At 46.9% G+C, this 27,250-nt stretch overlaps 2 protein-coding genes and 1 long non-coding RNA gene across 3 annotated transcripts; 1 reads left to right on the plus strand and 2 right to left on the minus strand.

Moving 5' to 3' along the window:
- Positions 1 to 1,246: 1,246 nt before the first annotated feature.
- LOC142767364 (uncharacterized) lies at positions 1,247 to 17,043 on the minus strand. The gene is made up of 3 exons (XM_075868878.1): positions 13,260 to 17,043; positions 4,802 to 5,145; positions 1,247 to 4,213 (listed from the first exon to the last, which is right to left on the minus strand). Exons 1-3 carry the CDS (start codon positions 13,616 to 13,618, stop codon positions 3,087 to 3,089), a joined length of 1,830 nt encoding a protein of 609 aa, XP_075724993.1. The 5' UTR covers positions 13,619 to 17,043; the 3' UTR covers positions 1,247 to 3,086.
- On the plus strand, positions 5,157 to 26,495 carry LOC142767366 (uncharacterized). The gene is made up of 2 exons (XR_012884838.1): positions 5,157 to 5,562; positions 26,173 to 26,495. It is a non-coding gene; the product is annotated as an uncharacterized LOC142767366 (long non-coding RNA).
- LOC119179920 (uncharacterized) lies at positions 17,183 to 22,561 on the minus strand. Its single transcript, XM_037431042.2, has 3 exons — positions 22,405 to 22,561; positions 19,766 to 19,812; positions 17,183 to 17,572 (listed from the first exon to the last, which is right to left on the minus strand). Exons 1-3 carry the CDS (start codon positions 22,488 to 22,490, stop codon positions 17,334 to 17,336), a joined length of 372 nt encoding a protein of 123 aa, XP_037286939.2. The 5' UTR covers positions 22,491 to 22,561; the 3' UTR covers positions 17,183 to 17,333.
- Positions 26,496 to 27,250: the final 755 nt, after the last annotated feature.

The raw sequence follows: 27,250 nt of genomic DNA on the forward strand, positions 1-27,250 counted from the left end.
CAAGTATTTGATCAACGCAGAGAGCGAAGGCCTCTCCCATGTTTCGCCAATCAGCCCAGTACTGTGCTCGCTGCATTGACGTCTTTGCTGCCTCTCCATCGCGCGCCTGATTTTTTAAAGACGCTAGTCTTTCATGGGGACCTTCGACGCAAAAATTTTGGTCTGTCTGTCTGTCTGTCTGTCTGTCTGTCTGTCTGTCTGTCTGTCTGTCTGTCTGTCTTTTTGTCCACTCTTACCGGCATCGGGTACTTGAAACGGCCGACTCCATCCGCAGTGACCACCAATGTTGCTCAAGGTTGAGCGTTCATGCTTGTGCAATTGTCAATTAAAAAAGCAATTATTGCGCACGTCTGGGGCACCATAACAACACGCATATATTCTGCATATGCATCTCTTACTAGAAAACGCGTACATAAGTAATTTTAAGGACCGTAGCGCTTATCACGCAGCGCTTACCATGCAACGCTTGCACGGAACGTTGTTTCCAACGCTTTGCTAAGACGAGACGGTGGTGGCACCTACCCGTCGCCTCGCCTTCTACACCTTATCACCTCTGAGACGGGCTCGCACGGCCACGCGCTTTGTTTTCCAAAAATAAACTGCCAGATGGCGCTCATGTCTCAAGTGTGACGTCACTTTATGCGCTCGTTCGCTTGTACTGCACGCTCGAGGCACTCTAACGTAGCGCCTCCAGAATACCATTCACCGATTTTCTTGCGCAGAACATGAAATAAATGTTTTGTTCACTCTCTCCACACGCAAGATCTATCGTCTTTCGACGACATTTGCAGATTACATACAGTTACGCGGCCAATTTAAAAAAAAAGAATCCAGCCTGTTACTCTTAATGACCAGTGGTTACCTCTTTACAGCGAAAGCTGTTATGAGAAATCAGGTCACGCGCGGCTCCACATAGTTGTCCGCCACCACCGCCGCCATTACACGAAATAACAAAAGAAAAAACTCAGTAAGGAAAACAATACAAGGACACAGTCGGGCTCGAGCCGGGGTCAGCTGTGGGCCAGCTCAGTATTTTTACCACTTAGCCATGGTGGTGCATATAGGACTTGCTAGCGAACTTGCCTTAGGCAGGCTTGATAGGGAAAAGTACTCGCGTTAATATGAGGAATACAGCGTTTTAGAACGGCAAAGGAACAACCAGGCGTCATGACCACAAGGCGAATAGCGTAATGATTGGGTCGTCCAATGCTTCAACCCATTACAATAGCTTTTTCTTGATCACCTATTAATTCAATTCAATTCAGTTTATTCAACATCTGAGAGATGTTCGGTGCACGGAAAAAAGCCTGAGAAGGCTTGACTAGATCCATGTACCAGACTATGGCATACAGTGGTGCAGATTACAACAACAATAGAGGTAGAACGCTACACATAAAGAGAAAAAAACGCACAATGGAAAAAGCACAAAAGAAGTACATATACACATCAATAAAGGAAAAACCATAAACATAACGATAAGAACTTTTCTGGATTACAATTCTTAGTACTTGACATATACAGATCAGAACAAGAACTTTTCTAGATTGCAATTTTTAGTATTTCACACATTTAATCTGTAGATTTTAAAACTAATAGAATTAACTGCGGCACATACCTACTTCAGGCATGATTCCTCATTGTCGTCAGTCACTGCATGAACAATGGGCACAAATTTCCTTTGCAAGTAGTGTGTAGCAGGGTTGCCCCGCCGCTGTGGTCTAGTGGCTAAGGTACTCGGTTGCTGACCCGCAGGATGAGGGATCGAATCCCGGCTGCGGCGGCTGCATTTCCGATGGAGGCGGAAATGTTGTAGGCCCGTGTGCTCAGATTTTGGGTGCACGTTAAAGAACCCCAGGTGGTCGAAATTTCCGGAGCCCTCCACTGCGGCGCCTCTCATAAGGTGGTATTGGGACGTTAAACCTGACATATGAATAAATCAATCAAGTGTGTAGCAGATACCACGCTTCTCAGAAGAATGACGAAGGGTAGCATAGCGAATGGTGCCCCTACGTGGTGGTCTAGTGGCTAGGGTACTCGGCTGCTGACCCGCAGGTCGTGGGTTCAAATCCCGGCTGCGGCGGCTGCATTTCCGATGGAGGCGGAAAGTTTGTAGGCCCGGGTGCTCAGATTTGCGTGCACGTTAAAGAACCCAGGTTGTCGAAATTTCTGGAGCCCTCCACTACGGCATCTCTCATAATCATAAGGTGGTATTGGGACGTTAAACCTGACATATCAATCAATCAATCAATCAATCAACTTCTAGCGTTTCGCTTTTTCTCTATCGAGCTTTCTCTTTTTCGTCTTATTCTACTACTCCTACTACCACTACTTTTTTTCTTTACCTTTACCGACCTCTGTCTCTCGTAGCGTCTTGCTAAATTGAAGTGTAACCCTGTTCGTTTGGACTCACGTGGGAGCATATGCACGCACGTACTTCCAGGGAGGTTATGACCAGGACTAGGAAACGAGTACGCAACTAATGCGCGTTCGAGGGTGCACCCATAGTTCTCAAGGTCACTCACCAACTGTAGGAGTGATTGCTTTGAGCGCTTTCGCAATGCCCACAGACTGTCACTCGGCCAAGCGGATTCCGGCGGCTTCCTCTCGAGTATGGTCAGGATAGGAGGACGGACGCCCTCTTGTTGGGCTGTGCTCAGTGTTGACAGGTTAGCAAGGAATGAACAGTAACCACTCTGCATGTTACATGCATCGGTGAATAAACCAGACCGTCCGTGAGACGATCAAGCTTATTTGTTCTAGCGAGACATGAAGTTTTCGTGAAGTGAAAAAAAAAAGTGTGGCAACTCGCGCTTTCGATTACAGCCCGCAGAGTATACACATATATCAGCTTCGCGAGATTTTCTTTGCCACATAGTAGGTTAAATGTTATTGTCTGACCTTGGCAGTTGAAACTCAGCCGGTTTAGGTGCGTATATCATTCGCCAGTGTTTGTGCAGTGCATGAATCCCCTAACAATCATTGTACGCCGAAAGTCGCGCTGAAAGTACACAGACGCTCTCTTTAATGCTCAGACGAAACCAAACTCCTTTTTTACCCCCGCAGAACTATGAGTAGCATCCTTGTTATCATATACGCACAGCCAACTCTATCCTGTTCCGGTTGTCTCCGGAACCGTCCTCAGCGACTCTGTGACCAGCGGCGGTACCACCCGCCTCCCTAGATCCGAGGTTCACCTCGAAGTTCTGGTTGTTACCGCTACCGGGCCTCGTCGGTGCCGCGGCCACCGCGTTGCCGCCGTCTGCACAGAGGTCTTCATCGACGCAGAGGTCGTCGTCATCGTCTTCGCTAAACATGAAGATGTCCGCGACGTCTCTGTCGTCCAAGGACGCCTTCGCCGATGACCTTCGCGCTGCCATGACGCCACTGTCGTCTTCGGAACTGACCCCGGAACCGGAACGTTCTCGCGAAGCGTTGAGGCGATGCCGGTGGTGGTTCCAGGCGCCTTCGGCACTGAAGTCGCCCCTGGCGGCGAAGTTCTCGAGGCTCCCTCTGTCTCCGCACCAGTGTGGCTGGTGCCCAGAAGGTGGGTGGGGACGCGGGAAGTTCGTGGAAGGGCTGTGCCGGAGGGCGTATAGGAAGGAGCCGCTGTTGAAGAGCGAGTCCTCCGGACGTTGCGTCGTGGCACGACCCCTGTCGGCACCGCTGTCGTCGAAGTTTCCCCAGCAGTGTTGAGCATGCTGTTGCTGTTGTTGAATAAGGAGACCTACCGGACAATGATTCCCCGAGACCAATGTTTCTGTTGGGGACAGGAGGGTATCGGTTGGTTCTGGTACAACACCACCAGTTGCCGTAGAACTCGTATGGACCTTCTGCTGCTCTTGTGCGGTCGTAACACACGTTGCGTTGTCGGTCACGCCTGGTTGAGACGTCTGTGGTTCAGTACACTGGCTGCTGGAATGGTTCTGTTGGGCTACGGTGACGGATCTCTGAAGGACGACTGTTCCAGTCGTGTCAAAAGTCATGAGTTCGCACGCTGATTGTTCCGAGGTACCGTTGCCGTCGAAGACGGCGACCTGCGAAGTCTTTCGACCGTAGCATATCCTCTCCGTCGTCTCTCCGAAAACGGACCTGCCGTCACGGAGGTTGACCCGCTGTTCGACGCCATGAAAGCGTTCCACAACCACTTGACTTTGAACTGTGGCAGCGGGGAAATCGTATGGACCTTTGCGTAGGTCCTGAAAAGAACTGCATTCTGCAATGAGGCAGGAACAGAAACGCCAATTTACTACTTCAGTCAACGAGCTAGGATATCTCGGCATTCAAACCTGTGATACTCTTCCCTAGATGTTTAATCAGCAGTCCAATATCTCAGCCAAGAGCGCCGTTAAAATGGAAAACCTGTCTGATTAGCAACAGGAATTTTTTACTTTCCGTTCATACTGCGAGCTATAAAGAGTGCGAAACATTTACAACGAAGTGGTGCGTACAGCAAAGTAGACACTGAAGGTCAGTCGCCAGCACATTGTTACATGATCATTCGTCCTCATTCGCACACGTTATATTTATACATGTATAGTTGTATTATCGCTAATCGCGAAGAATCGGAAGCTTAGACTACGTGGTCGATGCTGAACGCGACACAATATGAGTTCTTTTGTAGTATTTTCGATAAAAGCTGGAGTCAGACATTTTTATACGCGACAGTCATGCCACAAGGCAGGAAGGCACGACTTGTAAATGTACGGCTTTTGCGTAGCTTTCACGTCAGGTACGTGGTTGTCAAAAAAGCGTTGCCCCGTGGAAAGGGCGTTGCATGCATAATCAGAAGCGTGCATGTTACCTTGATTGAGAGCGTCGGGCATGTAGCAGAGCTTGACGTAGCCGGTGGACCAGTTGATGTCGTCTTCCGCGAGACAAGCGTAGTCGTCCGCTCCCGGAGCCGGCGCCGCGGCACTGGGGTTTGGTTCGTGGGCCACCGCGAGTCCTGCCTGTGGCGACTGATCGGCCGTTTTGTCCACGGTCGGACTCCTCGGTGCGCACTCAGCCGCGAAGCCGGCGTCCGCCGCCAAGTTGGTGGGCGTCTGCTTCAGAGTAGCCTCGGTGGCCTCTGGACTTGACACGGCCGAGTCGCTCCTCGTCTTGAGCTTGCGGAAGCCCCAAGTTCTTCTGTGGTCTCGGCCAGCTCTGCAAGTGGCAAGAAAATGTTGGTTGGTTGACTCAGGCAAAGGTGCGCAAGGGGAGACGGCAGAGAGGCGGGATGCGTAATCATTTATACAGTAATGCCACGTCTCCTCTTGAATCTTTCTTCTTATATTTAATAGTAATTGTGCAGGGTTGTGCGTACGAATGCCTTTTTGAATATAATGGCGACCAGTCAGCCCTAACAATGAATTCAAAAAATTTCTGTAGGCCAACCTTTATCCTGGAAAGCTGGGAACCAACGCCTGACGCTTGTGAAGCATCTTCGAAACGAGCAGCCCAAAAACGAAGACAAAAGAAGTACGACCCACCATTTTAGTGCCTTCTCGCAACTAACTTCATTACTAAGGAACACGCACTATCCAAAGCGTGACGAAGCTTTCACCACGACCAAGAACATGTGTAAGAGCACACCTTTGTTTTTTTCCCTTCCCCTTTAAGTTATTGATGATGTTAGAGCACGTAGTATTTTGTCATGGTTAATGATAGCGAGTGTTCTCTCTAATAAAGTTGTGGGGAGGTGCGTTGTATACTACTTCTCTCGCCCTCCTTTTTAGCGTGGCCCATTTCAAAGATGCTTAACCAATGTTGACTTGCCCAAATGCCAATTCTGCTTTGCGAAGCGCTTCATCGCTTCACTTTACATTTCCTATGCATCACTTCACTTGTTTTCCTTCCGACTCGGTCAACGCAGTGGGATGGGGAGCGGGGTTATGGGGGCTGTTGTGAATCATAATAATATTGTTACGTCTACGAGAGGGGTTTATTCAGAGCCGACGTAACGGTCGACTCGACGGTATACAGCAGTGAACGCGCACCAGCGAGCTCTTGCCCGGCAACCGCACGTCGTCCTCTTCTTCTGCCACCACCCTCTTCCCCGCTACACAGGTGTACATACCCAAATTACATATGTGGTAATACTTCCCTCCGCCCAGACGAAGCCCACTGGGCCAGTCAAACAGTCTCTCGAGGAATAAAGCGCTTCAAACGTGCAACATGGGCAAGTTCAGTTTTTGCAGACCGTCGGCCGTTCGAATGGAGACGCGCTATGCGGTAAACTAAATCACCGATACTGTCTACAACAAGATAAGGTCCCGCATAGTGCGCTAGCAGTTTCTCGCTCAAACCGCGTTGTCTAGTTGGTGCCCACAGCAACACTAGGTCGCCGCGATTGTACGTCACGTGTCGGCGTCGGTGGTCAAAATGTGCCTTCGAGCGGTCTTGCGAAGCAAGAGTGCGCAAATAAGCAAGACGTCTAGCTTCTTCTGCCCGACAGATGATCTCGGATATGCAGAGATCACGGTGGTCCAAACACGGGAAGATTGTATTCAGGGTATGACGAGGCGGTCGAGCACACAGAAGAAACAAAGGACTGTAGCCGGTAGTTTCCTGCTGTGCGGTGCTGAATGCATATGTGATAAAAGGCAGAATACTGTCCCAGTCTTTGTGATCTGATGCGACATACATAGACAGCATGTTCGAGAGAGATCTGTTCGTTCGTTCAGTTAGACCGTTCGTTTGGGGATGATATGGTGTAGGGTGCCGAAACCTTCAAGCACAGACATGAAGCATCTCTTCCACCATGTCTGCTGTGAATTGTCGGCCACGGTCACTGATTACAATTTTGGGAGGTCCATGTTGAAGAATTAGAAAACGTAGCATGAAGAAAGACACATCGGCTGCAGTTGCCGATGGTATGGCAGCTGTCTCGCAGTACCATGTTAAATGGTCGGTGCAGACGACTATGCAGCGATTTCCATCAGAAAACCGGGGAAAGGGCCCAAGTAGGTCATCCCCGATTTGCTCGAATGGAGTTCTAGGGGGCGGCAGCGGATGTAATCGCCCTGGAGGAGCACTTGTTGGGCGCTTATGACGTTGACACTCGTTACAGCTAGGCACGTATGTTTCCTTCGTCTGGCGCATTTTGGGCCAGTAGAATCTTTCTTGAAGACGGCAAAGAGTTTTTGTTGTGCCTAGATGACCGGATGTTGGGTCATCATGCATAGCCGGATATACATAAACGCGAAGACTCTTCGGAACCACTAAAAGATATCGTGAGCCGGTGCTGGTGTAGTTCTTTTTGTAAACTAGCCCGTCTCCGATGCAGAAGCGCGTAGGCGATGATTTTGGTTTGGTAGCAATAAGTTGCTGTATGGTGTTGTCCCTTTGTTGCTCATCCTTAAAGGTCTTGGTATCGGGAAACGGTTAGTCCAGTGATGCGATGTAGGTGTCGAAGTTGTCCGCGTCACATTCCGTCGTTGGAAGCGGTAGTCGCGAAAGACAATCTGCGTCAGCGTGACGTCGGCCGCTTTTACAAGAAACCGTGAAGTCATATTATTGTAGACGAAGTGCCCAGAACTCCAGCTGACCAGATGGGTCACGCAGATTGACCAACCAGCAGAGAGAATGATGGTCTGTCACGACGGTAAAGGGGCGTCCGTACAGGTAGAAACGGAAGCGCTGCACTTTGAAGACTACTGCAAGGCATCCTTGCTCCGTGACAATGTAGTTATTATTTATTTATTTATTATTTATTTAATGCATACTGCAGACCCTCACAGGTCCAAGCAGGTGGGCATGGTACAAGTAGTAAGTACATGTTAGGCACTCAAGTCACATAGAAAAGGAAAAAGAAAAGAATTCAACATACAAATACAGGTTTACACACCCAACACACAGTTTACACACAGTAAATCAACCAAAGTGAATCTTTATACAGAGTTTTTTAGAAGGTTCCATTCTTCCACTGTTCGTGGAAAAAAAGAAAGTTTAAATACATCTGTCCGTGCAAAATAAGGTGTTAGGGTTCCGGGGTGATGGTGTCTCGTATGCCTTGTCGATATGGGTGTCAGGTACTGTGTAGGGTCTAGTGCTGTTTGTCTTTGAGAAGTTGGGAAAGAAAATTAAGCCTAAATGTCTTCCGTCGTGACTCAAGGAGTTCAATGCCATTAGCTCTAATTAACTCAGAAGGTGAATCAGTGTGACTAAACTTAGAGTATATATACTTTACAGCTTTCCTTTGGATTCTTTCTAGTTTGTTGACGTTTTTCTGTGTGAACGGGTCCCATGCATATTCTAATTTTGGTCGGATTATTGATTGCTAGGCCAGGAGTTTGACATCAGGAGGAGCGTTTTTTAATTTGTGTTGTAAGAAAGACAGTTTACGGAAGGCGGAAGCGGAGATATTGTCAATATGTTGATTCCAAGATAAATTACTTGTGAGTGTTACTCCTAAATATTTGAACTCAGAAACTTGCTGTAGAGGTGACTCATTTAATGTATAAGTATACTGAAGTGGATTTTTCTTCCGGGTTATACGCATGCATACAGTTTTATCTAAGTTCAAAGCCATCCCCCAGTGATTGCACCATTTAAAAACATTAAAAAAAACTGTGATTAAAGACATGTTGATTTTCCGGGCAAGTAATTTCATTATATAAGACACAATCGTATGCGAACAGACGAATTTGCACAGATGAACATACCACACTTACAATGTCATTTATATACAGCAGGAACAGCAGGGGTCCCAAGACACTCCCCTGCGGTACTCCAGAGGCGACAGGAAGACAACCCGATTGCTGATCCCCAATTTCTACGTACTGAATTCGGTTTTTTAAATAATCAATAACCCAGAAAACTAAGATGCGAGGAAGACCAATATTGTTCAATTTTAGTATTAGTCTGTCATGAGGAACCCTATCAAACGCTTAACTAAAATCCAAGAATATCGCATCAGTTTGACCGTTCTTATCTAGAGTAGATGCAAAGGAATGACATATAGTGAGCAGTTGAGTCACAGTTGAAAACCCTTTTCTGAAACCATGTTGAGAATCAGTTAAGACAGCATTTTTTTCAAGATATTCGGTGATATGATGCGCGATTATATGCTCAATTAATTTACAGCATGCTGATGTTAAGGATGTTGGGCGATAATTTTCAAAAAGCAAGCGGTTACCTTTTTTAAATACCGGTGCAACTCGGGCTGCCTTCCAGTCACTAGGGAGCTTTGAAGATATCAAAGATACACGGAATATAATCACAAGATATTTCGCTATAACTTCAGCATATCGGCAAAGAAAGGTGTTTGGAATATTATCAGGACCGCTTGATTTCTTAGTTTTCAGTTTTAAGAGCATGGAAAATACACCCGGGTACGAAACAGAGTCAGCCTCTGTCGTGTGAAACGATGGAACATCAGATGGATATACACTTGGACTAGTAAACACGCTATGGAAGTATATATTGAAATGCTCAGCTATAGTCTCTTTGTCCGTAACAATAGATTCATTTACTAACATTTCGGATACAGTCTTTTTTTTTATCCGTCCGAGTTACGCTCGGACTTGCTGAGCGAGCGACTTGCATACGCTACGATGTGTTCTTAGTTATCCAAGCGTTGAACCAGGACAGCACCTACACTAATACCGCTGGCGTCTGTGTGAAGCTCAGTGGCAGCCAGAGGATAGAAGTGTAGAAGAATCGAATGAGACGTCAAAAGAAACTTTAACTCCGAAAAAGCAGACTCACAATCCGGGGTCCAGTCTGCGCACCTTTCTGAAGCAGACACGTGAGCGGGTATGTGATATTGGCAAATCCAGGAATGAATCGGCGAAAGTATGAAAAAAGCCCCAAAAAGCTGTGCAGTTCTTTCGTCAAGTGAGGTTGCTTAAATGCCTCCACTGCGGCCGTCTTGGCGGGATCCGGTCGTATGCCTTCTTTGTCTACTAAGTGTCCAAGGACGAGTGTTTGGCGCTCTCCGAAACGACATTTCTTTGAGTTGAGCCCCAAGCGTGCTTTTTTTAGGCAGTCCAGCATGAGGCCAAGGCGTGTGTTGTGCTGACAAAAGGAGCGCCCAAAAATTACAACGTCGCACAAGTAACACATATACACTTCCCACTTCAATCCACGCAGAATGTTGTCCATAAAGCGCTCAAAAGTTGCAGGCGCGTTGCAGAGTCCAAACGGCATCACATTGAATTCAAATAGCCCATCTGTTGTAACAAATGCCGTTTTCTCCTTGTCTTCCTCGTGCATTGGAATCTGACAGTAGCCTGACCTCAAATCCACATACGAAAAATAAAAGGCCGATGCATAGACAGTCGATAGCATCATCAGTCCGCGGGAGTGGGTATACGTATTTTTTAGGGATGGCGTTGAGACGGTGGTAGTCAACACAAAATCGCCATGTCCCATCCTTCTTCTTCACTAGAACTACTGGAGCGGCCCTCGGACTACATGATTCTTGAATTATATTTTTCTTAAGCATCTCGCAAACCTGGTCATTGATCACTGCGCGATCTGAAGGCGATACACGATATGGTTTCTGTCGGAGAGGTCTGTGAGATGTCGTGTCGATTCGGTGCTTTATACGAGAAGCAGGGAATGACAGTGGATCGTGCTGAGCGAAATAAAAAATACCGGAATGTTTGCGCAGAATGCTCGCCAGTTCATTACGTTCCTCGGTGCTGAGTGACTTGTCAATCATAGCCATAATGGTGGTGTCCCTTGGGTGCAGATTATCGCAACGGGTCTTGTCCGGAGAATAGCTGCTTTCTGCAAGGATGGCAAGCGAGAATACTTGGTGTTCACGAATCTCTGCAAGTTTCAGACCCTCCGGCAGCACTGTAGGTTCATCAGAGCAGTTAATCACCCATAAATCAGTATGCCCTTGCGCAACCGATAGCGTGCAGTAGGGTATTAAAACTGTCTTCTTTATGCAACTGAGATGCACGGGCTCCACGGTTGCGTCATATTTTTCTCGCTTGCAGGTGAACAGACAACAGGGACACTTTTTGCAAACAATGGCAGCACAGATGTGTCCATGGACACGCAAAGAGCACTTTCCTAACAGGGCGAGTTTTCTATAAACGCAACTGGGATATCTGACTCTATTGTAATTTTTCCTCTGCAACAAAGTTCTGGCACGCCAAACTTCGAAGCCACAGTTGTAGCGGACTGGTAGAGGACGCTCGCTGAACCAATGCTGAGACCGTTCAGCTGTGAAGGATCAGTGACGAGCTTGCTGAGCGGGGGCTGCCCACCTCTGTGTGGCGGGGCCGTGCCGAAGGCGTTGGCCATATCGTTGGTCGGCCGCGAATGAGTCACGACGTGGCCACGCAGTTCCAGTTTCGCTGATGTCTGTCGCACATACCAATGGTGGCAAAGAAGCTAATGGCACCGCCATGTAGTAGGGTGGATCGGTAGGTGGATGAGGAATGGTTTCGTCAATTCCACCACCTTGTCGCTGCAGCTCTTCACGCACTATTGCCCGAATAGTAGCGGCAAGGTTGGTGGTGGGCTCACGTCGACGCTGGCGACCGTTGCCACATTTGCCAGCCTACCCAATTTCGGGGCAATGCGACGAGTCTTCAGTTTTTCAAACGTGCGGCAGTGATGTTGGACGTCGGAGACAGAGGTGAGGTCATCCCTGCCTATCAGAAAATTGTAAACGTCTTACGCTATGCCTTTCAAGAGGTGTCTGACCCTGTCTCCTTCAGACATCTGCGGGTTTTTAATCTTGCAAAGCTCAAGAACGTCCTCTATATAAGCAGTGCACGTTTCTCCAGGAGGCCCCACCGTGGTGGTCTAGTGGCTAAGGTACTCGGCTGCTGACCCGCAGGTCGCGGGTTCGAATCCCGGTTGCGGCGGCTGTATTTACGATGAAGGCGGAAATGTTGTAGGCCCGTGTACTCAGATTTGGGTGCACGTTAAAGAACCCCAGGTGGTCGAAATTTCCGGAGCCCTCCACTACGGCGTCTCTCATAATCATATGGTGGTTTTGGGACGTTAAACCCCACAAATCAATCAACGTTTCTCCAGGAGTCTGAGCTCTTCCAGCTAGAGTCCGCTCCGCGCTTTTCTTTTTTAAGTCGGAGTGACCAAAACACTTTTTCAGTTCTTGAGCAAAAAGAGCCCATGTTGTCAAGGGCTCTTCGTGGTTTTCGTACCACATCAGGTCGGTGTCCATGAGAAACAGCCCGACGTTATCCAGTTGATCGATAGAGTTCCAGTGGTTGTACCGGCTCACCCTTTTGTAGTGCGTTAGCCACGCGTCCACATCTTCTCCAGCCATTCCCGCGAACGGGCGGGGTTCCATGTAGTAATGCCCAGGTGTAACCAGCGTATAGACCTGCGTGAAGTTGAGGCGGTTGATTCCTGACCTTCGCTCTGGCCCATGATGACTGTTGTCGGTGGCAGACCGGCAAGACGACGGCTCCGGCGAACTCCGAACAGCTGGGGCTCCGTGGTACGACGTGCCGTACCCAGCACCTCCACCACTCTGTTACGTCTACTAGAGGGGTTTATTCAGAGCCGACGTAACGGTCGACTCGACGGTATACTGCAGTGAACGCGTACCAGTGAGCATTTGCCACCAACCGCACGTCCTCTTCTTCTGCCACCACCCTGCTGCCTGCTACACAGGTGCACATACCTAAATTACGTATGTGGTAACAATATCATTCGTGGTTTAACGTCCCCGCAGAATCTGATTGTTGGATGGATCCGAATCCGATTATGAGGGACGACGTGGCGGAGGGCTCCGAAAATTTCGACCGTCTGGTGTTCTTTCACGTGCTCTGACATCGCACAGTGTACACGGGCCTCTACCAGTTGGCCTCCATCGAAATGGACCGCCGTGGCATGGAACCTAACCTATTCAACATAGCCTAACGTAACCTAACCTAACCCAACGAACACTGGGCCACGTCTGTCCAGTCTGTCTCGCTGCCTAACCTAACCTAATCTAACGCACGCTAGGCTACGTATGCCCAGTCTGTCCCGCAGCAGCTAGTTTTTTTTGTCTTCTCCCCACGGCAGTTAGTCACGTGACATATGAGAGCCAATGGGAGGCGGCCACCGGGAGAAATTTTTTGATCAATTACCCTGGTCACAGTGTCGGGAGAATAGACACTGCGTACACTTAATCTCTCTGTATCTGTGTCCGTTTGTCGGGGCGGTGCGGCCGCCTCAGTGCGACAAAGTACTGAATTATGAGTTCTATGACACCAACTAAAACCGACAGCGAACGCTGCAGTGTTATTTTGTTATTATTAATTAACCTTACGCAACCTTCGGCGATATGGGCACACGCTCACCTGCGCCACTGCATCCTCTCCTCTGCCGCCGAGGAAACGGCGGCCATGCCGGCCATCAAGGACGTGGCTCTCGCTGAAGTCCCTCCTGCCGTCTTGTTGTCCGCGTTCGAAGCGCCGCCGGACGTCGCCGACGACGTCCGCGCTGCGGCGTCGCAGACGGCGCCGGGCGCCGCGTACGGAACCCCGGCGTTCGACGACTTGCGCAACCTGCCCCACGCGCGCCGGATGAACATGACGTAGCGCGGCGCGAACAGAGGAGGTGCCGACCGGCAGGTCGAGGGCAGGGCCACAGCGTCGGGTCGGACCTGCTGCTGCACCCGATCAGCCGTAGCTGCAGCACGCGAGCCCGAGCCGCCCATGCTCTATATGATGATGATGATGATGATGATGATGATGACGTCTTCCGGATGGTGCGCACCCACAATGGGGTATGGGCGCAGAACTGATTGGTAGGATGATTAAAGTGGGAGGATTAAGTATTAAGACCTATATATGAAGCTAAACGATATTTGAGTCCAAGGAGGTCAAAATTTTTTTTCGTTTAACCTCTTTGACTTAGCCTCTCCCCTACTCACTTTTCTCCTGTTCACCGTCACTTCCCTTTAGGAGCCCTTTGCTACACTACGAGGCTAATATATACTCTTAGATAAAGAATCAGGCATCATGCCCTTCACGGATGAAAATTTTGTTAAAGCGCACCAAAATGCAGGCGGACCGAACAGGCTGACATGGACAGCAAGGCAGGCGCTGTCCTTGTCGGCCTCTTTTGTCCATCTGCTTTTCGGTGCGCTTCAACAAAATTTCCGGTTACGAACGTAATCCAACTGGCCAAACTTGCCATCTTGCTGCATCGTGCTATTGTAGTGTTGATCTTGTGGCTTACACCACTTGTGAAGTATACTGGCCTTGAATTGGGAGTGGTTTTGCAAAGTTTTATAATACATTAGGAGGAGGGAGGTTATAGAAGATATTACAAATTTTGTATGAAATTTCGAAGCTCTATGAAATGATTCTCTCTTTCGTCTTCGCTATCGTCTTCGAGCTCCGCTTGCGCACAATGGATTCTTAGTTTTTGTAAAAGTACAGGCTTGCTTCGCTTGCAGGCGTGCTTTCCGCCTGCTTTGGCTGGATTACAAACTGAAGCTCAAGCAGAAACCATAGAAGTTTCCGACAACACAATCTTGTCTGGGTACTTATACCACTATACAGTAAATCATTTTCACGCACATTCTGGTATGTCAAAAACTGTGGAGAGGTTGTCTTTCTTCGATACTGTGCGTCAACCTACTAAAACAGCCCCGCCACAGTGGTCTAGTGGCTAAGGTACTTGGCTGCTGACCTGCAGGTCGTGGGATCGAGTCCCGGCTGCGGTGGCTGCATTTTCGACGGAGGCGAAAATGCTGTAGGCCCGTGTGCTCAAATTTGGGTGCACGTTAAAGAACCCCAGGCGGTCAAAATATACGGAGGCCTCCACTACGGCGTCTCTCATAATCATAAGGTGGTTTTGGGACGTTAAACTCCACATATCAATGAATCAACCTACTAAAACAGCTTCTTCGTCAGTGTACCTTTAAAGTCTGCATTGACTCCAGTCCCCTCATTGATTCGTCCATCTTTCCAAGCCTTTTGTCATCGCCATCCTCAGTTGGAAGTTAGCGCTCTGTCCTCTTGTGTCGGTCTGCTCGGCCGTTTCTTCTTGCCCGTAATGCGCTATACCAGTTCAAGTACGCCATCCTAATGTTATTCAAAATGTAATTGTGTCTTGTGTCTAAGTGAGTTTCGCAAGTGAAACTGTGCACAGCAGATCTCCATGTCAACGGTATTACTCTACTAGATATTCTTCATGCCGTTTGACCTCAATGCGTGAAAGCTGAACTGGATCACTTTCCACTCGTAGCTCATACAGTGCCTGAAATGGGAACCGTTGCATGACTACTTGACCCATTGTTACAACTACGGCTGTTGGTTCGCACCAATAAAGCTTGCCCTGCCACATAGTCACAGACACGCGCAGCTAGCTGGATCATGTAGTGACAAATACACGGAAACCACATTCATGGATGTTGGCAGAGTTTTGTCACCCGTTGTCTTCACTTGCATGTGATACCACTTTCACATACATTTCGTGAACTCCCCCCACCGTCGGAGTGTGTTATCCTGTTGTATTTGAGTGTTTTCGCTATTATGAGGCTTCAATGTATTGTACTCATGTGCTGCCTGTGATTAAGTCATGGTTAACTGTTGATCAACTTTTTTTATCGCAGGTTATTATTGCCGCTGTTCTTCATCTATTCCTTGTGGCTATGAATGGAAATGGACTGTTGATAAAGGCGTCATGTTGCATCATTTTACTCCAGCATGATTCACACTCGATAAAATATAAAGTGCCTTTGACAAATGCCAGTGTTCAGGCAAGAGCATATATATTCTCACAAGACACTTACTGTGGCAGTCTCGATCACTTGGATTGATACTTCCAAATTGCTTGTTCTCCTGCAGGCACCGAGGCGCAGTTCTTCATCCCGGAGCTTTACAACATTGTTTTCATTCACACTTGATTCACCTTATACACCAATTCTAACTTATAGTCCCTTGGAATAACTAACATTACATCAACTCCTCACCCCATCCTCCCAACTAAAGATTTCTGCACCTTTCGAAGTATTTCAATTATCTCTGACATTAGCCCACCTGACTTTCGGTATGATTTACGGGGCGGAGCTCCTTAGGACCTATAGCATTGTCGTCAATCGTTGTCAGAGTATGGAACCGTTGCTCTAATCGACACACACACACACACACACACACACACACACACACACACACACACACACACACACACACACACACACACACACACACACACACACACGCACACACAAAGGTTTTACAAAACACTTCAACGTGGACATATGCTAATTACAAGGCAACAGATCACTGTTCCCGGCGAAAATAACCTATCGCTGGAGAGCAGGATTGAATTAGGACATTTTTTGGGGGGTCGGGAGGGGGCACCTCTTACATCTAAAGTGGTGCACTGGTAGGCAAATGGTCATTTCGTGCGTTGTATACCTATGGAGAAGAAAAAAAAATCGGGGGACATTGGCTTGGAGTGACACCGCCTGGCTATGCCCATGATCGAGAGGAGCATTGATGAATTTGATCGCTACTAAAATGTACCTGGATATTGAGGCTTTTTAAGAAAGCCTGCAAAACAAAGTCGCACGTATATATCTCAACAAATTACCCATAATAAAATGGCATCTTGCCACGGCGACATGGCGGCTTCTTGGATTCACTTTCCTGGCATATACTCCGCTCCAGAAATTGTACAGATCCTCCCCGAATTGGCCAAGTCGATCGGAAAGCGAAATAAGTGTACTTTTCTACATAAACTTCGTCACTCAATTCGCATTATGCGGGGCAACGCTCTGGCGACGTATACGCTTACTCACCCAGGTACGATACGAAACACAGAGCTTAGCCCACTCGTCGTGATTCACTTCGTGAAGACGCGTTGATTTCTTTTTTGCCCTTGATCCGGTCAACCTGTCTACCTTAATATAAGCTTCATAGTAACTGCAAGTACTCATGTGAGAGACAGTTAAATAGTGATTTATCATAGCATTCGTTCTTTAGCAAAGCCGATTAACCGGTTCAAGCACATTCGGCACGTCAACAGCAGTTCCTGCATTCCTGATGCAACACGACATCACACACGTAGGACATGTTATTAAAAAAAATACTCTCAGTAGAGTGGTTTACGTCGAAGTAGAATGGTGTCACTCTCGGCGCACGAAAAGTCGACGTTGAGTTTCTCGCCACCACTGGACGGAACTGGAAGGACGGGTACGCGATATGCGACTGATCCCGAGGGGGCACTAAGCAGCTTCCATGCCGAAACGAAAAAGAAAATTAAGCAATGAATTTTGTTTGCGTTTTTATTGATGATCCTGCCGCCCGGTTTTTGGCCGATCCCCCTTTGTGGACAAGTGCCAGCAAAGCCGAAGGTTCATCATCATCATCATCATCATCATTATTGGGCCACAAGCGAACAATTGTGACAAAGCTGGTTCAGTCGACAGCATTGAAGCCAAGCCATGCACCAACCGTGGCTGCAGCACCCTTCGCGGCCAGGGGTAGGCCAGCTGCGCCCCAGCTCTGGCATAATGCGAAGAGGCTGCCTTTCGCCACGACGCCACCCATTGTTGCCTGGGCTGCCGCGGCCAACGATCCGGCTGCCACGCCGGCTGCTGTGAATCCAGCTGCCGCAAGTACGGCAGGAGCGGCCATCACAGCCCCGGTCGCTCCCACTGCACGAAAAAAAAACACAAAAAAACACGTACATCAGTGGAAGACAGGTGCTCCTTAACTTATTTGACTCAACTGCAGCATTGATTCCAACGCCTTTCCCTAGCAGATTCTAGGGCGCATAGCTCTGCTATCGTGCCGTACTTTAACGGAACACCTTTAAAAGAAAAAAAAAATGTTCGTGCTGTGATTCGTGTAGCGCGCAGATAAAGCGATTCGTTCATACCGTAAAACGCGATGGTCCGGTGGTTATGTGACTCGACTGCAAGCCCACATGTCGCGGGATCGAATCCCGGCCACGGATGACGCATTTCGGTGGAGGAACACTACCAGATGCCTGTGTGCTTAGGACTCATCGTTCAGGTGCCTCGGGAAGTCAAAATTTTCAGAGCACCCCACGAAGGCGTCCCTCATAACCATATTTTGGTTTCGGGGCGTAAAAAACACTACAACTGTTAGATGTGAAGCGGCTCTTTGACTAGCCTGTGTAGAGCTGTCCCTCCGTCCACACCACGCTTCCCTGGTCACAGGTGTTGGGGCGGTTCCAAGTAGGTCACGCCTTCCCTCGCAGTGCGCGCGCATTGACGTCACTCTGTCCCTAGCCTGTCGCCGCGTGTCATCTCCCTCGCTTTACCCTCTCCACCGCTCGCAACTTTCGAGCCCACATCGAGCGAACTTCAGGAAGCCCAACCCGCCTCCCGTTTCTTGGCGTTTCAAACAAACTCGAGTAAACGCTACACCGAGTTTCGCTTCAAACCGTTCTTCCAGCACACGCGTTGACGCCTGCTTCTGCCCCGCCGCGGCGGTCTAGTGGCTAAGGTACTCGGCTGCTGACCCGCAGGTCGCGGGTTCGAATCCCGGCTGCATTTCCGATGGACGCGGAAATTTTGTAGGCCCGTGTGCTCAGATTTGGGAGCACGTTAAAGAACCCCAGGTGGTCAAAATTTCCGGAGCCCTCCACTACGGCGTCTCTCATAATCATATGGTGCTTTTGGGACGTTAAACCCCACAAATCAATCAATCAATCAACGCCCGCTTCAACCGAGTCAACGCCGTGCGCACCAATGCGACTTCGCATTCCATCAGGGTTCCCTTCGGGGAGATGGTCCATGATTTTTTCACTCCAATTACAAGAGCGAGTGTTGATATGAAAAAGAAAATGTGAAAAAAAAGTTGAGATGGTACTTGCTAAAGGTCGCCGCTAAATGATCGTTCATTAAAAAACATTTTATTTCAGCACATACATTACACACAGTATACCGTAGTAGCTATCGTGCATGAACGTGAAAGCAACGTACAATACGATGCCTAGGTTGAACAATTTCGGCACAATTCACACCTTTCTTTATTTTCATGTGCTGCCCTCTGGTGTATTAATAGGGCTTTAGTAGAGGGGGGGGGGCAACCGGTACGTTGCCAAAACTAAAGCCTCCAAGATGAAGGGGCGTTAACAAAATTATTTACTATAGTCAGTGATTACCGCAAAATAACAAGCGTTGTTTTTAATGTGAGCACAATTTTTTCCTTTAATCCTGCGTCACGTAATTCGTGACGTTGCACAAGCAAGGTTTATTGTTACTGTACCCAAATTTTTATAGCTCGATCGCTCTATACGTAAGTGACACTTATTTTTTTATACAGCGGCCGTGGTGGCACCTCCACAGTTGGCGGCAGTGCTGTAGTGATCTAAGAGGCACTACTCCGCATGCGAGCCCCGTCAAAAATTGATTGATTGATATGTGGGGTTTAACGTCCCAAAACCACCATTTGATTATGAGAGACGCCGTAGTGGAGGGCTCCGGAAATTTCGACCACCTGGGGTTATTTAACGTGCACCCAAATCTGAGCACACAGGCCTACAACATTTCCGCCTCCATCGGAAATGCAGCCGCCGCAGCCGGGAATCGAACCCGCGACCTGCGGGTCAGCAGCCGAGTACCTTAGCCACTAGACCACCGCGGCGGGGCCCCCGTCAAAAATTGTCACATGACAGATATGTATCGTACCTAATAATCTCGTATGGTCATATGGCTTGTATGCGTTCATACGAGATTATTGGAGACGAGACATATGAATCATATGAGAATATTTTTTCTTGTCACATCAATAAGGCCAGTAGGTGTATAAATGAACTTTTGTGATTCGGAAAATGGGCAAGAGAAAGAGATAGAGAGAGAGAGAGAGCAGGCACCTACCTACAGCTCCTCCTACAGCAAGAAGCGTTGAATAATCATCCCTTTCCCTGCAATATAGAAGAACACAGAGCATAACGCAAGCTCAATGAATAAGCGAGCGATGTTGATCTGAGTGTTTGAAAAAGCGCACAAAACACATTGTCGATTAATGGTGCGTGTCGCAGTATTAATTTAACGTAATAAACTGTCAGTGGGTGCTAAGTGCAACAGCTACTGGTAAACAGGTTAAAAAAAGCAATGAGCGAATTCGTGGAGTACGAATTCGTACGGATTTTGAAAATAAACATATAACAGCTCTCAGCATCATTATAAATTCAATGTAAAAATGGAAAACCTGAGCCTAAAGGGAGGCTAAAAACAAGTCAATAAGCATTACAAGTGCTGTAATGTGTGTTTCATTGCTCATGAAGTCTCTCTTCGTTCTTATTGTTCAGTACCGGCAGAAAATATATGTAAATATGCAAAATGTACATATTCACGTTCTATTTGTGCTTTTATTCACCATGTAATGTATTTGGTATTTTGTGTGTCTGTGCATGTGCTGTGCTGTTGAAAATTTTTTTTTCAAATGTTACTGATGTTTACTGTCTGTGAGAACAAATTTTTCTAAACACAAAATGTGTAACAAATAAGCCATACTTCTGAAAAGAGCACTCCTGCATATATCCAACTTGCAAGAAGCCATTTGCAAACATCAAAACTTCACAATAGCCTAAAACAAGAAATGTAAAGCTTGAAATGCAGGTTCGAATACAGAAGGCTTGGTTTCCATATACATTTGGCTGACCCTTTTGAGGCCACAAGTTCTGGATAGATCATCCGGAAGGAGGTTTTAACAACGCCATTATGAACGAATTCAAATTACTTTTGTATTTTGGTACATTTTGTAAATACGTACAGCCTCATTGCAGGCAGCGAATGTGACTGGTTTAGCTTCGGTATATCATTTGTTTTATACTATATCATTTTTCAGCTCAGTGTCTCATTGTTAGTAATGCAAGTGTTGTTTCTCGTTGTTTTAAAGCTGGTGGCTGATATTATTACATTGTTCACTACCTTATTTACTCACTTTTGGAATAACTCGTCTATGGCGGCTTTAGTATGTCGAAAGGAATAAATTAAGATGGTAAATAACAATATCGGCTCATTCGGCATAGCTCCCAGTGAATCAAGTGGCAGACAGGCACACGCACACTGACACACGAGTATGCACAGACGCACAAATTTCTCATATCGCCTATACGACCAAGGTAAAATACATAAAACACGTTCATCTGCCCCTCCACCTTACAATTATTTCCTCTTCCCTTGCATCGACCGCTACGGAAAAAAAATATTTTCGAAATACAAGAAATTGTAACTGAATAGAGTTCTGCTATGGTAATCAGCTGGGGCAGCTCACTTATCGAGTGGTGAAAAGCTGCGTGGAGAACACTTAAGACACGGTCATGTCTCGACAACGTTTCACCGCTGATGTCTTCTCACACGTTAAAGTAATACGAACCGCGCCTTTCGTAATTATATGCGCTTGGAAACAATACGCCCACTTTCAGATGCGCGGCGTAGAAATCTGCGCACAGCCCCAGACTCGAAATCACACCGCGCTTATTCAACCAACGGATGTGTTTTGCAACGCGCCTCAAACGGGACACGAGCAAGTGCCGATAACATTCATCTGCCTATGGCCGGCAGTTTGCATGGGGAGCGATAAAATACTGCTGCACAAGTGCGGATGTGGCAATTCTACGAAAAAATAAAAGAGGGTGGGTTGGGGAGGGGTGAACGGGTTCGAAGGCCGTGCATTTTTCGCTCCTATAGAAACCACCACCAACGGAAGAGTGGTCAAGCTAGAAAAACTGCATGTAATATGTCTCTATTCTTTTTTTTTTTTGTAGACAAATATCTTTGGTTGTACTTTTCGTCTCAAGGAGCAAGATAATAGACTTTCGGTATCTATCTACCGTGTTAAGACTAGTAATGATACTCTGGCGGTAGACACTTATACAGTACGGACATTGCCTTATTTTCCTCAACCAAGGAATGCTCCTTTGAGAAATATGTTACGTCATTATGAGAAACTTTGTCGAGTAAAGCCAGCGTGGCTAATTTAGATTGCCCGAAACCGTTCTTTTAAGCAGAGCTTCTCACAAGTTAAGGACGGATCTTAATTTATCGTTACAACTGTTATTCCCAGTAAACGTAAGGAGTGCAACTACTTTTACGCGAGCCGGAAACATCTAAAGCTAGTTTCGTGGCAATCGCTACATCAAAAAAAAAAAAAAAAGGATTGTTGGCTCGTTGCGAAACAAAACTGCCGCAGATGCAACACCACGTGACCACGAAAAACGAGACGTGCGTGCATGCGCCCTTGCCCGGTAAGGGGGGTCCGTAAGTGAGGGCAAATACGACATGTCGCTCAATGCAACGGTCATATCTCGAGATACGTGTATTCCTAAAAGATCAAGGGGCTTTAAATGAACGTTTTTAAACACTCAGAGAAAGCGTGACGTGACTTTTCTTCCGTAGTTTTTTTCTTCTAAAGTTTCGGATCCGCCCTGGCCTGTCTGCTCTCTAAGGGTGAGCGCGATTTTCCCGTGCAACGCGACCTAAAAGCGAAAACACGAAGAGACGTACAATACCTTTCGTCTCTCGAAGGGTCCCCCCCGCAGCAGACTGATGCTACGAAGAGAGTGAGCAGGATGACAGAGCAAGCGTAGACTTGCATTGGTTAGATTCGTGCGCCCCACGCGACGGCAATCAACCAGACGACCAAACGACTAGAGTACTGCACACACCACGGGAACGATTATATAAGTAGCGGTGGCGTTGGAAACTAAAGTGTAAAGTTCAGAAATGGCGCTGGTAAACTCCCAACGTTTTAATGCGTTTTAGGTATTGTGCAATAATATTATATCCATTATTTTTTAGTTAAAAAAAGCCTTAAAACGAGCCTACAAAAAGGTTACAATGACGCTAAAATGCGCCACCTATCCAGGGTCGCCTGTTCAGTATAGTACGGAGCTCGGCTTCGCCGTTGCTCGAAGCGCTAACGCTGTCTCTCAGGTTACTGACGTTTTGCGCTAGGTGGCAGCACAAATGTTGCGAGCAGATTGCGCGAGCAGTTAAATGTTATTTTTCGATAGAACGCGTTTTTTGGCTAAGGGGGGAAAATGCCGTTTGAGCCTATCTATCTATCTATCTATCTATCTATCTATCTATCTATCTATCTATCTATCTATCTATCTATCTGATCACAACACTGTGCTAATTGCCAATAATATTAATGTATAGATTTTAACGTCCCAAAACTACAAAAAAAAAACTGATTATGCGAGACGCCGTGGTGGAGGCCTCCGGGAGCTTTAACCATCTGGTGTTCTGGGGGCTTTATCAGAATGTGTGGAATAAAGAATGAATGCGTCACTAGTGACTCTTACAGGAAGCATCCAGAGATGGCGCAACCATCACCTGCAGTGTCAAGTCACACGTTGCTTCGGGATTCTTTTAAGCCCCTAGTTCTAGGGGCTTGAGGATTCTCCGCTTCTTCCGGTGTTTACGTTCTCCTCCTCCTCCTCTTCCTCCTCCTCCTCTGTGAGCTGAAATATCAAGTTGCGCGTGGCTCTCCGGTTCGCGGGACGCTCCCACGCCAATGAACACTCCCACGCTCTGCGTTTCTACCTCCATGTAGCCACACCTGCACACCAACGATTATTAAACTCAGTTTAATCCCCGTGAACAACAGCCCAGTATTTAATGGGCCACTTGAACAAGACATAACGAAACAGTGACACAGTGTGACCGTCGCTGCGAAAATCCAGGTTGTGGTCACTAGTAACAAAATGTGGCCAACTCAGCGGTTATGTGGGTACCGTTTCAAGCACCGGTGGAGTTACCCGTGATCACTAAAGTGACCAATGAGCAGGTGATCGATAGTGTAACAATACTGATTGTTGGCCTAGTTGGTACTTGCTTACTGACATGCTTTGGCCGCAAAATAACACACACAAAGTAAAGAAACACTAAAGGACAAGTTGGAAGTACCGCTTGTGCTTGTCGTTTAGTGTTTCTTTACTTTGTGTGTGTTATTTTGTGCTTGTCGTTTAGTGATTCTTTACTTTGTGTGTGTTATTTTGCGGCCAAAGCATGATCGATAGTAATCGACGTGGATCCAAATATCTTCCGATCCACACAAGCACTTTTCTCACCTGCCAACATGCATATCAGATGAAGTGCCTTTCTAACAGTGATACGCCAGTCACTATCACTCATTCAACTGAAGCAATCACTAGTGACTCACGTGACGTCATCACGCCTGTCAACCGCGTACGCACTGTCCCAACCTGCTGACATGCATATCGAACGAAACGTCTTTGAAAGACCAATAACGCCATACTTATCGCTTGGCTAAGCGAATTGATCACTGGTGACTCGCGTGATGTCATTACGCCTATCATCTACTCACGCACAGTCATAACCTGCCGACATGCATATCAAATGTAACCTCTTTGAAAGAGTAATGTCCTGGCACCTATCACTCGGGCTAATAACTTGATCGCTAGTGACTCACGTGACATCACCATGATTCTCACCCGTGGTTGAACTCTCATTAGCAGCTGACATTCGTGTCAAATGAAATGGCGTTCAAAGTATAACATTCGGATCAGCATTGACTCAAAAAAGCTACCACGCTTCATACACTCTGCTACACCGATGGTGTCCTGAAGACATGAGTGATTTTGGGAACGACTACATTCATTTGGCTCATTTGGAGCCAAGTTCTAAATATGAAGTATTTATTTGCGTGCTGCAAGCTCTTCTCTATCTATCTATCTATCTATCTATCTATCTATCTATCTATCTATCTATCTATCTATCTATCTATCTATCTATCTATCTATCTATCTATCTATCTATCTATCTATCTATCTATCTATCTATCTGTCTGTCTGTCTGTCTGTCTGTCTGTCTGTCTGTCTGTCTGTCTGTCTGTCTGTCTGTCTGTCTGTCTGTCTGTCTGTCTATCTATCTATCTATCTATCTATCTATCTATCTATCTATCTATCTATCTATCTATCTATCTATCTATCTATCTATCTATCTATCTATCTATCTATCTGGCGGCTCACATCTGGGACTTTGGGTGATCTTGAGATCACTCCCGTAACTTGGCGTGAATTAAAATTAGTATGGGAGGGTAAGATGGTTCGACGAATATGACGCGCTGGTCAACACATGAATGATCTCACGATTCCGTCGCGTACGTAGTCAAAAATTTCCGCTAGACAGTGGCACATACCCTCGGGCGGGCATGTTCCACTGGTACGTGGGTATGTGCCACAGGTTATAGACACTTATAGTATCCACCCAGGAACGGCGAGAACACACATTTTAACGAGTGAGCGTTTAGAAAAAAACTGACATCGGCAGCGTTGATCCGACGAATGTGAAGAATTAAGTCCGGGTCCCAGCAGGAATCGAACCCCGACATTCTGCGTGGCAACCAAACATTTCGGCACAGGCGTACGTATGTAAGTGTGCACGTTAAAAAAAAAACAACATATGGTCGAAACTTCCGGACTTCTCCGCAATGTCGCCGCGCCGCGGTGGTCTAGTGGGTAAGGTACTCGGCTGCTGACCCGCAGGTTGCGGGATGGAATCCCGGCTGTGGCGGCTGCATTTCCGATGGAGGCGGAAATGTTGTAGACCCGTGTGCTCAGATTTGGGCGCACGTTAAAGAACCCCAGGTGGTGAAATTTCCGCAGCCCTCCACTACGGTGTCTCTCATATTCATATATAGGGTGGCTTTGGGACGTTGAACTCCACATATCAATCAATCTTCTCCGCAATGTCATGCCTTTTAGGATATCGTGTTTTTTTTTTTTTCATATAATACCGCACATATTACTTTTAAGTGTGAAACATAAGATGTCTTATGAAACGCGAAAATCTACTGTTGTTTCGTGGCCTCAACACAAGTGATGCGAAAAGTCAACGTCCCGTGACATCACCATATGACGTCATCACGACGTCAATAAGACATCACGTAGCGTGACGTCACGTGATGACGCCATCATATGACATTGTCCAGGCGAGGTGCAGCGAGCAACTGCAACCACTCCGAACGTGGAGACAGTTAGAAACCACCTTATGTGCAGAAATAATAAGGAAGTGGGTGGAAGAGGATCACTACACTGATGATAGGATGAAGCAGTGGGCAATGCATAATAAATCGTGGCCTACTTTATTGTTCTGATTAACAGCCTTTTATTATCTTCTTGTTAACATTTTGTTCTGTCATATGCTTTGATTGACGAGTGGTTAAATGTAGACGTTTTCCAGTGTCGTGGCCTTTTACGTTTGTTTGTTCTGGTTAACAGCCTTTTTGATAACCTTTTTGTTGTTAACAGATGTTTCGGTTTCTACATCTGCTGTAGACGCCGGGCGGTGGTTTATGGACGGAGGGACATGGCCCTGTCTTAAGGTGCTTCGCCCGTGTAATCAGAAGATGCCTTTCACCTTCCGGACTACCTAGGCGAGGACATCAGGGAACCTGTCAGCCTCTTTTGATACTGTCATGTAAAGACCCTTGACGACATCCGGTTTCGCACACCGATGTGCCTTAATAGCATCGGTGGGCAAGAAGAGCTTTAGAAAATATCCCGCTCACTTCCTACACTTTCCTTCCCCCATTTGGTAAAATATATTCAAATAAATGTTCTTTTGAGCTACATAGTGAGTGAAACAACTTTATTGACGATCCGGCATAAAGGGGGAAGGGGGGAGCTACATAAAAATGATAAGGATTCTTTTGAACTTCACGCACGTTCTTTCTTTTTTTTTTTCATCTGGAACTTGAAACTAAAGACAGACTTTTTTTACCCTTGAAAAAAAGAAAACTTGAGAACGTGCTTTCAGTTTCGAAGTTAAGAGCATCGTACTTTCTACTGCCAAAAGTTCGCACCAATTATGGCAAACAAACCATTCATTTTTCCGGAATTTCTTTTCGGAATAGTTTACCTTACGACATTAAAGTATGCCGTTCCCTGAAGGTAATTAAATCGAAGTTAAAAAATCATATCATGTCAACTAACTAGCCTGTTTTGCTGTTTCCTAATTGATTCCTGTTCATTGTGAGTTGCGTTCTGTAATCACTTGTCATTGAAGTTAGCGCGTTTTTCTTGCTTTTAAATTGTTTCTGTGAGGGTATATTCTTACTTTATTTGTTCCAATTGCATTTTACTGTAGCTCTGTCTCCCTGCTATGTACATCACAATCATTCTCAATTCTACATTGTACGAGAGGTCCCCTTGCAGTCTCTGACTATGGGACCTCTTTCTGTATATTGTCACGATGAGTCACAAGTACTGGGGGATTTATTGAACGACCGGGTAGCTAGCTCTAGGACGATGCGTCAGTCGTGGCTTGCTCTCGAGCAGAGAAGAAGACACGCGATCTTCTTTTTCCGACAGATTGAGAGCCGCTCTT

This window comes from Rhipicephalus microplus, chromosome 7 (assembly GCF_043290135.1).
Source record: "Rhipicephalus microplus isolate Deutch F79 chromosome 7, USDA_Rmic, whole genome shotgun sequence".
Taxonomy (NCBI): Eukaryota; Metazoa; Arthropoda; class Arachnida; order Ixodida; family Ixodidae; genus Rhipicephalus; species Rhipicephalus microplus.